The sequence below is a fragment of the Syngnathus leptorhynchus genome, chromosome 21, assembly GCF_054491065.1.
Source record: "Syngnathus leptorhynchus isolate UIUO chromosome 21, UIUO_Slep, whole genome shotgun sequence".
Classification (NCBI taxonomy): Eukaryota; Metazoa; Chordata; class Actinopteri; order Syngnathiformes; family Syngnathidae; genus Syngnathus; species Syngnathus leptorhynchus.
In genome coordinates this window covers 1,049,164-1,061,080 of record NC_141215.1, presented here as the reverse complement: position 1 = coordinate 1,061,080, position 11,917 = coordinate 1,049,164, and the positions used below count along the sequence as shown (strand labels likewise).

At 39.5% G+C, this 11,917-nt stretch overlaps 1 protein-coding gene across 1 annotated transcript; it reads left to right on the top strand.

Moving 5' to 3' along the window:
- The first annotated feature begins 2,482 nt into the window (after nucleotides 1–2,482).
- On the top strand, nucleotides 2,483–10,649 carry sult4a1 (sulfotransferase family 4A, member 1). The gene is made up of 7 exons (XM_085902491.1): nucleotides 2,483–2,992; nucleotides 3,495–3,625; nucleotides 4,962–5,042; nucleotides 5,789–5,915; nucleotides 6,024–6,118; nucleotides 6,773–6,911; nucleotides 8,700–10,649. Exons 1-7 carry the CDS (start codon nucleotides 2,824–2,826, stop codon nucleotides 8,834–8,836), a joined length of 879 nt encoding a protein of 292 aa, XP_085758617.1. The 5' UTR covers nucleotides 2,483–2,823; the 3' UTR covers nucleotides 8,837–10,649.
- The last annotated feature ends 1,268 nt before the right edge of the window (nucleotides 10,650–11,917 follow it).

Genomic DNA, 11,917 nt, shown 5'->3' with positions numbered 1-11,917 from the left:
GACGTTCAAATCTACTCACAAGTATACGAATTTGCAAGCACAAAAATATCTGACTCACATTGGCAGCTCCACACTTCCGTAACTCTATGCTTCTATAGTATACATTTTATTTAGTCGCTGACGTAAGTTACAGTTGTTTCGTTTTTCCGTGACATTATTACCAAAATCAATAACAAAAATAAAACCCAAATGCCAATGTGCTTTTTCTTAATATTAGGTCTGAGTTTTAGGTCGTCCAGATAATTTTAATCCACGAAATCTAAATTGACTCACTGTCTTCTATTATTATTTTTTTCCTAATAATAAGATTTTTGCTTTTTTTTGGGCGGGGGTGTATGTACTGTAATTATGCCTTGAGGTTAATGTTTTAGATTGGAGTCCCTGTGGCTTAAAATGTATCAGCGTAAAAGAAAGCGATCCAGACTCACCTTTGCATTTTCAGCCGCTTAGTTATCGTCTTTGTTATTTTAAGTGATATTTGTTAAATGAAGATGTAAAAAAATAAAGGGTTGCACTCTCTTTGGAGCTTTTTTTGCATCCATTGCAGCCTGGTGATCCTGAAAGGGGGATCCTTCCATCTGTGGTCCCTTCTCAAGGTTTCTCATTTTTCCCCTTGTAGGGGTTTTTTGAGTTTTTCCTTGCCCTTTTGGGAGCCTAAGATCAGGGGATGCTTTGAGAATTATTGTCAATTGATTGTCTATGTGAAGCCCTTTGAGACTGCTTGTGATTTAGGGCTATACAAATAAACTTGACTTGACTTGACTTATATAGATAACTGCTCCCGCCTAGCGGCGGAATTGGCAAATGCAAATTTTGACATTTTATTTTATATTTCAAATAACGTTTCCACTTAACTATACGGAGGCGGGAATCATGTTCCTATGATGACATTCAAATTCGTTAAGCCTTCCTCATTTTATACAAATTTTCATCACCATAACCCACCCACAAATGACTCAAACAAAAAAAATCACTCTGAGAACAATCAAACCTTTTTCCACGGGGTACGTGTTGAGGATTATTTACTCCCATTTGCGGTGAATTTTATTTTAAAGACACAAAACCAGAAAAAAATCACAAAACACCTCAAAATCTCAACATATTCTGAGAATAAGCAATTGGTAGTACAATTATTATTATTCTTTATTGGATAAAATGTGTATTTCGACTCCTATTTTAAATTATAGGCGCGCTCACGGTCGTAACAATGTTTATTTTATCTGTTAATTATCAATGTCTTGATTTTATCTATTTAATTATTTATTAATAGCAAGCTACCCTTTGTTATCTATTTTGTCTATATTAATGTGTCAATATTACTGTATAGTCTGTCTGATTATTTATCTGTATATCTGTATTTAATGGCTAGCTCCTGAATTTCTATCTGTCTGTCTGTCTGTCCGTCCGTCCGTCCGTCCGTCCGTCCGTCCGCCGCACAGGTACTCTAAGGATTGCATCAACTCTAATCATGCCTCCAAAGGAAGCAAGTGGGAGCAGCATCCTAAAACACAAAAACGCTCTTAAAGCAATGCGCCCGGCGCGCTGCGGCCAGTCGCGCGATCGGACCAAATTAAGCTCCCTGCGCACTGAGGCCCACTTAAATTTTGGAAAGTACATTAGGACTTTCAAACTATTTTTTAAGTTTTAGCGAACGCTCTGTCACAATAATGCGACCAGCGCAGTGCAGTTTCGCAGTCGGCGGCGCCCTGCAATTGCGCGATCGGACGAAATTGAGCTCCCTGCGCACTGATGTCCACTTAAATTTTGGAAAGTACATCAGGACTTTAAAAATATTTTCAAAATTTCGGCGACGGCTCTGTCACAATAATGCAACCAGCGCGGTGCAGTTGCGCGGTCGGCGACGCGCTACGGTTGCACGTTCGGCGGTGCGCTGCAGTTGTGCGATTGGACAAAAATGCGCAAATGGAAAAAATGCTAAAAAAGGCGGGGTTTTTTATTGCTTGAAACGGATTATTATTTTTTCCATTATTTGTAATGGTAAAATATAATTCGGAATTCGAACGATTCCCTTCTCGAACAGCCTTTTGGAACGGATTGTGTTCGAAAACCGAGGCCCCACTGTATATTTTTCAGTGTGGACAGGTTATTATTATTTTTTTTTAAAGTTATTTAAAAAAGGTCGAACTGCTTTTGTGCTCTCAGATGTGGTGATTAAAACTATTTTGGTCCAGGCCACAGTAGGAGCTATTCTTTGTTATTTGCTTGAATGTTATAGATTTTGTGGAATATTTTATTTTATATTGAACACTAATGATCCTCAGATAAAGGAAAATATACTTTGATGAAAGCGTTTTATTTATTTATTTATTTATGTATTTATTTATGTATTTATTTATGTATTTATTTATGTATTTATTTATTTACGTATTTTTTCATTTTAATCGGGCCAAACGTAAATAAACCAGCTCTTACGTGAGGCACAGAGTATTCTTAAAACACGGTAATGTGACTGTAGCGCTCATTAATGGCGGACTGATTGATAATGGTTTCTGAGGAGGATATGCGCAGGTGTACGCATCTTTGAGCCTATTTTTTTTTAAATCTCACGCACGCACGCACGCACACACCGTCACATGCACTTACGGTGTCGCCCACTAACATGGCATATTTCACCATCAGCCATCCCTACGCATCTTTGAGCCTGGCAAAAAGAACTGACGAAAACATTACGTCACTTTTCTAGAAATATGATTCGCCCTGGAAGCAGCGAAGAAGCTGCGCATTCTGATCGAACGGAGCATCCTATGCGTCCGTCACTCGTTTTCATTTGAAACGGGGATCTTGAGCTAATTTTACCTTACGATGGCGGAGAGTGAAGTAAACACTCCAAGTACACCGATTGAGTACGACAGCAAATATTTCGAGTTTGATGGCATCCGGTTGCCACCCTTCTGCAGAGGAAAGATGGAGGAAATCGCTAACTTCTCCCTCAGAGGAAGTGACATATGGATTATCACCTATCCCAAATCAGGTAAACACGTTTTATTCACCACTGTGAATGCCACATTGATGATAATAATTGTAAGCTTTCAAGCACAGGTGTCATAGTCAAGGCACAGGGGCCAGATCCGCCCCACCAGATCATTTCATGTGACCCAAGAAAGCAAATCAACTTCAATGACCCTGTCCATATTTAATTATTTTTTCATACATCTGCTTAAGAAGTGTGTGGTTCTTATGCAGCTCCCCAGTAGCACTTATGAAAAATTGTAGCCCTCTCCATCATTTAAATTGCCCATCCCTCTAATAGGGGGAAACAAATTACGCACACAGCTCAATTGCACAACATATTTGTTACTATATTATCATATTTGTCAATAAAATATGGCTTTGTTGACACTTGGACCAATATAAATAATAATAATTATTATTTTATTCAACCATACTACTACTACAACTAATGATAATTCCTAATTTTAATGTGGTTTTGTTTGGTTTATTGTTTAGTTTATTGTTATTGTTTTCAATTTTAGGCACCAGTCTACTTCAAGAGGTTGTGTATCTTGTGAGTCAAGGAGCAGACCCAGATGAAATTGGCCTTATGAACATTGATGAACAGTTACCTGTCTTAGAGTACCCTCAACCGGGCTTGGATATCATTAAGGTATTGTATTTCAAATTACGTCAGCATTGATTCAACACTGGAAAACTGGTCAACAAGGGATCAGTGGTCACGGGCATTCAGTGTTGGTTTTCAGGCTGTGGAAACATGCGGAAATTTCCCTCATATTTCTCCTAAGTTGAGAATGTACTTGTCTGCAGGATGGTGCAGGGTTGCCACAAGCTGTTTGATAGGTGTATTCACAAGTCAAAGAATTTTATTGCGCAATTGCACTTCACACAAGAGCAGAAATTTCCATTTAAAAATTTCCAGAGCCTAAATGAAAACAAAACACCTACAATTGAGTACACAACAAAGAGAAGATTTTTAAGTTCAATCTCATTTATCTATTTTGTGTGTGTGCAATTCTTTAATAATAATAACACTGGGACTGGGGGAAAAGTTAACCAATTAAACCAAGTTAAATGACAATAAATGCTTGACGCAGTGGCGGCACGGTGAGGCACTGGTTAGCTTGTCCGCCTCATAGTTTGGAGGGTGCGGATTCGATTCCATCTCCGGCTCTCCCTGTGTGGAGTTTGTATGTTCTCCCCGTGCCCGCGTGGGTTTTCTCAGGGCACTCCTGTTTCCTCCCACATCCCAAAAACATGTTTGGTAGGCCGATTGAGCGCTCCAAATTGCCCATAGGTGTGAGTGCAAGTGTGGATGGTTGTTTGTCTCTGTGTGTCCTGCGATTGGCTGGCAACTGGTTGAGGGTGTCTCCCGTCGACTGCCCGATGAAAAGCTGGGATAGGCTCCAGTACGCCCGCGACCCCCATGGGGACAAGCGGTACAGATAAAGGATGGATGGTTGATGCAGTTATCTTTGCTGAGGAACTGCTGTCACAGGTGTGCAGATAACAGCAAATAACACTTCCAAGAAACACCCCCTCTCCAGCAAGATTGAAGACCTCTGACCTTTTCAAAGTCTATTATCGCCCTCTTTTGATCGAAAATTGACACTGCAGTCAGTCAGATTTTCCTTGTTCGGGATACGTTTCGACCTCGCGGTCGACTTAGTAGCTGTTTGTAGTCTACCAGTCGATTCTTATCACATTTTTAGCGAGGCGCAGCCATCAGTATACATTGACGATAACAAGAGCTAAGTAGTGCTTATGCTAACCATCGTTCAGCTAACACCGATCGTCTACTGTGCTCATTTTGCACAATTTCATTGTATATTCCAACACTTTGGTTTCTGAAATCATGACCTACCAAACCATCTCTTCTCAGTTCATACCTTATAAGTGTGAACTAGAGTAAAATATTTTGCTGAGCAGATTTACCTGTGCTTGGTTACTGTAAAAAGTTTGAAAAAGAGTGTTTTCCATTCCTGCAGGAGCTCACATCCCCTCGTCTCATCAAAAGTCATCTTCCCTATCGATTCCTTCCCACAGGAATGCACAATGGAGAGGCAAAGGTAAGGCAACACTCACTCAAAAAAGCAACAAAGCCAATTAGCAAAAAATAAATTGAAATAAAGGAATAATGAGAATCAAATAATTTGAAATTAATAAATTTTTTAATGAATGAATGAATGAATTAATTAATTAATTACAATTATAAAATGATACAATAAAATACAATGAAATCATGCTAAACATGAAACAATCAACAAATTTAAATGTGGGACCTTCAGTATTGTTTCCAGGAATCTTTTGGTTTCATTAAATTGTCCTCTGATGCGATACAAAGATAGATTAGTGTTTGCAGCTGGACATTAAAACATATCCACCTGCATTTCATTGTCAAAACACTATCATGTAGAAGGAAATTTAATTCTTACCGAGAAATCCCAAAATTTTGGATTCAATCTGTGTCACTAAATCCTCACATCTACTCATACTGTACCTCTGATCAGAGGTACTCACAAGGGCAATGCCCTAAAAAAATCATATGAGATGAAATAACTATAGACTCTGAAGATGTTTGAAATAATTATGTTATATTATATTATTATATATATTGTTATTATATATTACATGTACGTAATTCTGTTCTCTCGTTTGGCTACAATTTTACAGATTTTTAGAAAGAATTAAAAAAACAGAACAAAAACCAAAACAAATACACGGGTCTCGAATTTAACAAATTCATAGGAGTTAACTATGTATTTATATTATCTGAGACCAATTAACATGTTCCTCTTCTGTGGTTTTCCACCAGATAATATACATGGCTCGTAACCCCAAAGACCTGGTAGTATCCTACTTTGAGTTCCATCGATCTCTCAGGACCATGAGCTACAGAGGATCCTTCCAGGAGTTCTGCCTGCGCTTCATGACTGACAAGCGTAAATGAACATTGATGCTCTTCATTTACCGCTCTGGTTATTGTTCAGTCCTCCGACTCATCAAAGTCACATATGATTTATTTCTTTATTTATTCTCTCTCTTTGCAGTTGGATATGGCTCCTGGTTTGAACATGTTTTAGAATTCTGGGAACATCGTATGGATTCGAATGTTCTCTTCTTGAAATATGAGGACATGTATAAGGTAAATATACTAGGGAAGAAGGGAGAAACATTGAAGCTTGAGGTCAATTTTTTTTACAAGCTGCAGTCATCTGCAAATTTAACTGCGGGAAATGCTAACCTTTCCATATTTCCCCGCTTCCTCATCGCAGTGTTGCTGACCCAGCGTTCTTGCAAATCCTGAGCCAAATTTGAAGCAAAACAGTACATAAATGTCGTTATAGCTGTAGTGATAAATAGTCCGTTAATAGTTGACCTCCATCACTAATCGGGGTGTCACTATTGAATATTTTTAAAATCGATTATTCGATCCATTACGCCATCGATTAATCAAATAATCAGATTAAATAAAATTCTGCAATTATTGTTGTTTATTTGGTCTTACTTCGTGATAAAACCAAGCAAATAAGTGAACAGTATCACACAATTGACAATCAGTTATTTGGCGATTAATCGATTCATTTTGAAAGCTCTAATCATTATGTTGCATTTTGTCATCCATCCATCCTGTCTTTCTCACAAACCTCCACCATTCTTCTCATCTCTCTGAACCGAATAAAAACAAATGGTCCACCCTGCAGAAGAGAGTTTTTCCCTTAATTGCAAAATTGCATTATGAAGTCAGGCTTCATTAGTTACATACATTTTCCATAGTCATTTTTCTTACTTTTTGTAGGATCTTGGGGCACTGGTGGAGCGGCTAGCATGGTTCCTGGGTGTATCTTGTGACAAGAATCAGCATGAGGCTATGGTGGAAAGTTGCAACCAGCTCATTGAACAGTGCTGTAGCTCAGAGGCGCTGTCCATTTGCAGGGGTGAGTAAAGCCAAAAATTGTAGCGATTACCCCACATACTTTTAACCCCCGAATAAAAATGAGATTGATAAAATTCTAAGTAAACATCTTGAAATTAGAAAGGTGCTTTTCAAACTTCTTGCCATTAAACAACCTACATTTTCTTATTCTAAATTGTTGTCAAATATCATTGAAGGAAGTATGTATAGTTTATACTTCAGACGAGAGGTGTCTAAAGTAATCAATTAATCAACAGCAAATTGATTGTCAAATAAATCGCCTTGTGTTTTGCTGATCGAGTAATCATTTGGCACCATTGTTTAACTGAAGATTGTCCAGTTCTTCTGATTTCAGGCTCTCAAAAGTAATAATTCTCAGATTGTTGTTATCCTTCATGGAAGCACACTGATTTAGCTTTTTTACATTAATAAATAAGACTTTTGCAAAGATCTTATTCTACTTTACCTCTACTCAATGACCATTAATCCTTCTCTTGTGATATTGCTTAGCTGTTGTTAAATTGTGTTTTAATCTGTCCGTCCGTCCATCCTGTTTGTCCCCACGGGCGTGCTGGTGCGTATCTCAGCTGTCAGCGGGCAGGCGGGGGAGACCCTGAACTGGTTGCCAGCCAATCGTAGGGCATACAGAGACACACACGCACTCACACTTACGGGCAATTTGGAGTGCTCAATCAGCCGACCAAGCATGTGTTTGGGATGTGGGAGGAAACCGGAAGACCTGGAGAAAACCCACGCAAGCGTGGGGAGAGCATGCAAACTCCACACAGGGCGGACCAAAGGAAAAATCGAACCCGCACCCTCCAAACCGTGAGGCGAACGTGCTAACCCGTGCGTCACCATGCCGCCTGTTTTAATCACTAAATAATACCAAATAAACAAAAATAATTGGTTAATAAACAGTAAGCAGGGTAACTAATGTTTGTAATACACTTTTACACAAACAAATTGCATCCGATTGATCGATGGGATAATCGAATGGCTAATCAATTCTACAAATATTCTATAGCGACAACCCTACTTCAGACTTAGGTTAAAATAAAGCAGACTTCTGCAAAGTATGATTCAGTGACCATATGCAGACCATCTGCAGTCTTTTGACCAACCCTCGCTATCTTAAAGAAGTCACGTAAAATGTGTTTAAAAACTGCGCTTTCATTTTATGCTTGTCTGTAGGCAGTACAAGCAAATACACAGTATTTTATGTAATAGACTAAAAATATTTCTGTTCACTGTTCAACTGCACATTACTCCATAACAAGATGTCAAACCCAAGGCCCGGGGGCCAAATACGGTCTGCCACATCATTTTATGTGGCCCGCAAAGACAAATGGTGCGTTGAATTCATGTGTCAATACTAAAATTGCAAATTATCTTCACTTTTTAAAAATAGATATATTGCTCACAATTTTACCAACTTTTTAAAATAGTTTAAATGTTTTCACGAGTCTGATTTGTTATTCATCAGTTTGTTGTGTAGCCTATACTGTAATAACAAGAGGCATTCCTGTTACATTTATTTGGGTTGTATATTTGGGTCATATTGGCCCTCTGAAGGAAACTATGACTATGATGACTATAGCCCACGAGAAAAATAAGTTTGACACCCCTGCTCCAATGTAATCGTTAATAAATGTTGTAATGAGCCATAAGTTTTCAGATCACTCCTCTTTGCTGACATATGCGGTATTAAATGACAATTATTGTCCAAATGTTTGGCAAGCCAACATGTAGATTTAAATTGTCATTTAAAATGCTAACTTTCTTCCCACTCATCTTGTGTTCCATGCAGGTCGTGTAGGCCTGTGGAAGGACGTCTTTACGGTGTCAATGAATGAAAAATTTGATGCTGTGTATAGACAGAAGATGGGAAATTCCAACCTGACATTTGATTTCTGCCTTGCGGAAAGGCCTGTTCCTACCCTTTAGTCTACTTGAGTACAGTCAACAACTAGTCACTTTATGCTAGCTAGCGCTGTGGTCTTGTACATTCACTGAATACTTTGGTGTGCTTAACATGTAATGACGTATAGATGTCAGAGAATGACTTGAACTACAGTCCTTGATTATCTGGTCAGAAAAATGACAAAGATTACCGTATTTTTTGCACTATAGAGCGCACTTAAAACCTTATAATTTACTCAAAACCCACAGTACGCCTTTTAATGCAGAGCACCTTCTATATAAAATTTATTACGGGCTCTCGGCCCACAGGGTAGAAAACAAACATCACATATATTAAAATAAATTTAAAAAAAAGTACATTTCAAATGTTATGAGAGACACTCATGCCAGCGTCCTCTGATGGTACCCAGTGCCCCACCGAGCCGCTCAAGCGGAATCATATACATATTAAATAGAATTCATCCGAGTACCGATCCCTGCGGGACGCCACACGTAAAATTATAGAGCTCAGAGGTCGCATTGCCATGGACCACTCGGTGCGTCCTGTCTGATAGATAGAAATAGAACCAGCGTAGTGCTGACCCTGAAATACCAACACAGCTTTTAAAGCGCTCTAATAAAATATCGAAGTCTACAGTGTCAAAGGCAGCACTAAGATCGAGTAATAACAATACCAATGAAGTGTTTGAATCCATAGCTACGAGGAGATCATTAGACACTATAGAAAGTGCTGTCTCTGTGAAATGATTAGCTCTAAAACCAGACTGAAAAGATTCATATCGATTATTGGCGGTCATGTAATCAATAAGCTGCTGCGCTACTACTTTTTCAAGAAGTTTTGCTATGAATGGGAGATTCGAAACTGGCCTATAATTACTGAGACAGTCCGGGTCGAGATTTGGTCGCTTAAGTGGCGGTTTAATGAAAGCGGTTTTGAAGGCTGTTGGTATTATACCAGGGGAGACAGACAGATTAATTATATTTAAGACGGACGGTCCTAAAATTTGAAATAATTCTTTAAATAGTTTGGCTGGAAGCGGGTCAAGTAAACATGTTGTTTGTTTAGCCGCACTAACCAATTGTGTAAGCCTTTCAAGGGACCCGCTTTTACAATTTGAGAGGGTTATTGCATGGTCGTCAGCGCCGGTAATCGGCGGTCTCGACTGAGCGATTGAAATGGTTATCTTGATCTGGTCCCTAATGGATTGAATCTTTCGAGCAAAGAATTTCATGAACTCGTCAGCTGAGTGAAAGGAGCTATCGGAGGTCGGCTGGCGTAGTGTTACCTTTGCCACTGTATCAAATAAGTATTTAGGATTGTTTTTATTGAGATTAATAACTTGCGAGAAATAATTAGTTTTTGCTAAGATAAGCGCATCTTTATATTTCAAGAGGCTGTCACACCATGCCTGATGGAAAACCTCAAGTTTGGTGAAACACCATTTGCGCTCATGGTTTTTACATAATTGCTTAAGCGTACGTGTTTCATCTGTGAACCATGGAAGAGGCTTTCCACGGTGAGTTTTCAGACGCATAATGAGATACTTCACACCCCTCAGGCCGCAAGATGTGTACCTCCCTTTCCGGTCGACATATTTGTAGTTTTTTAGCAAAGGTAGCGTTTAACATAATTTTCGGACTATAAGTCACCCGGCCGAGCGCCGGCCCCCGACTTTCATCCACGAAAGTGAAAGAGAGCTCCCGTCGAGAAGGCCCGGGCGTGCGTAAAAGCTATAATCGTTTTTCAAACCTTCTGTGTCACTCCATATCATTAAATCCTTCAAACTCTTTGTCCTCCGTGTCACTTACAAACAAAGCCGCTAATGATGCCGGTAGTACGTGGGGCCCTTAGTCATCTTCGTCATCCCGTGATCGAATCCTTTGTCCTTTATGTAAACAACTGCCGCGCGGGTGACGTCACTTGCAGTTCAAATGACAGTAATCCCTTGCTACATCGCGGTTCATTTATCGCGGTTTCACTACATCGCAGATTTTTGAATTTTGAAAATTTGTGAAATAAATCACATATAAGTCGCTCCTGAGTATAAGTCGCCCCCCCACCCAAACTATGACAAAAACCGCGACTTATAGTCCTGAAAATTACAGTACTTTTTTGTTGATGTTGTTGCTTTATTTAAACGAGGTAGCGTTTACTTGCGCCGCAAACTTTTTGATTGATTAAAAGATATCAACGGCAGAAGACTTGTCCATATATGACACGTAATAAAATAAATCCCCTCACAATATTTATGAATGACTTGTATACAAGTACTGCAGTCAAGCTATGACGTAAGCTAATGCCAGCGTGAGCGAGAAGCTAACGAATGCATTTAACACATTGTGTTCCCCAAGAATAATACAAAATAAACCCACAAGAAGTGAAAACATAGAGCGCCCAGCTCCAAAATCAGCAGAAAGACTGATGCTAATGCTTTGAAAACGAGTGCAGACACACAATATTATTAAAGTGAAATACAGTTCATTATTTTTGTGTCATCTCAAACTTACCGCTTTACTGTGTTCATTGTGTGAGGATACGGATTTTTAGCTATTGATCTGACTCCAAATTGCGATCAACACTTAACACAAGTTGCTATGTCCCAATCCACACACTGGCGCACCTAACAATTTTGCGAGTTCGTTCTGTCAAAGAGAAGACCAGTAGATCAATCAGACCAAATTTACCAATTGTTTATTCCTAACAAAGCACACTAATACAGGCCTGGGTCCCGGGTCCCTCACACTAAAACTCGTGCGTTTTTGTGACCACCAAAAGATGACACATTCTTCCGGGTTGCCCAGTTTTAAAGATACACAATATGAATATTAAAGCATGCAAAACATTGTGTGATGATTGGTCGATGGCCATCTCCTCCCCATCAAGGTGTCATCACTCTGGTCAAGGGGTTGTTTTTTTTCCTCTCGAAGCCCAACCACCTGGACGTGGTGTCGTTCCTCACCGACCTTGAGGTGTTATCGTCCGGTACTCCCCTCGTCCCGTACCGTCCTGTACTCTCTTCGTCTGGTACTCCCTTCCTGGGCCTGTTCCACAACACTTTGAAGAAGACAAGTTCATGCAGTGTGCCTGCACATTCCTCACCCCCA

What these genes read in the sequence shown, in the direction of transcription:
- sult4a1 (XM_085902491.1), top strand. Translation starts at nt 2,824, where the DNA reads ATGGCGGAGAGTGAAGTAAACACTCCAAGTACACCGATTGAGTACGAC. An exon ending in TATCACCTATCCCAAATCAG is followed by an intron (nt 2,993 to 3,494) that starts GTAAACACGTTT and finishes TTTCAATTTTAG; the next exon opens with GCACCAGTCTACTTCAAGAG. An exon ending in GCGCTTCATGACTGACAAGC is followed by an intron (nt 5,916 to 6,023) that starts GTAAATGAACAT and finishes CTCTCTTTGCAG; the next exon opens with TTGGATATGGCTCCTGGTTT.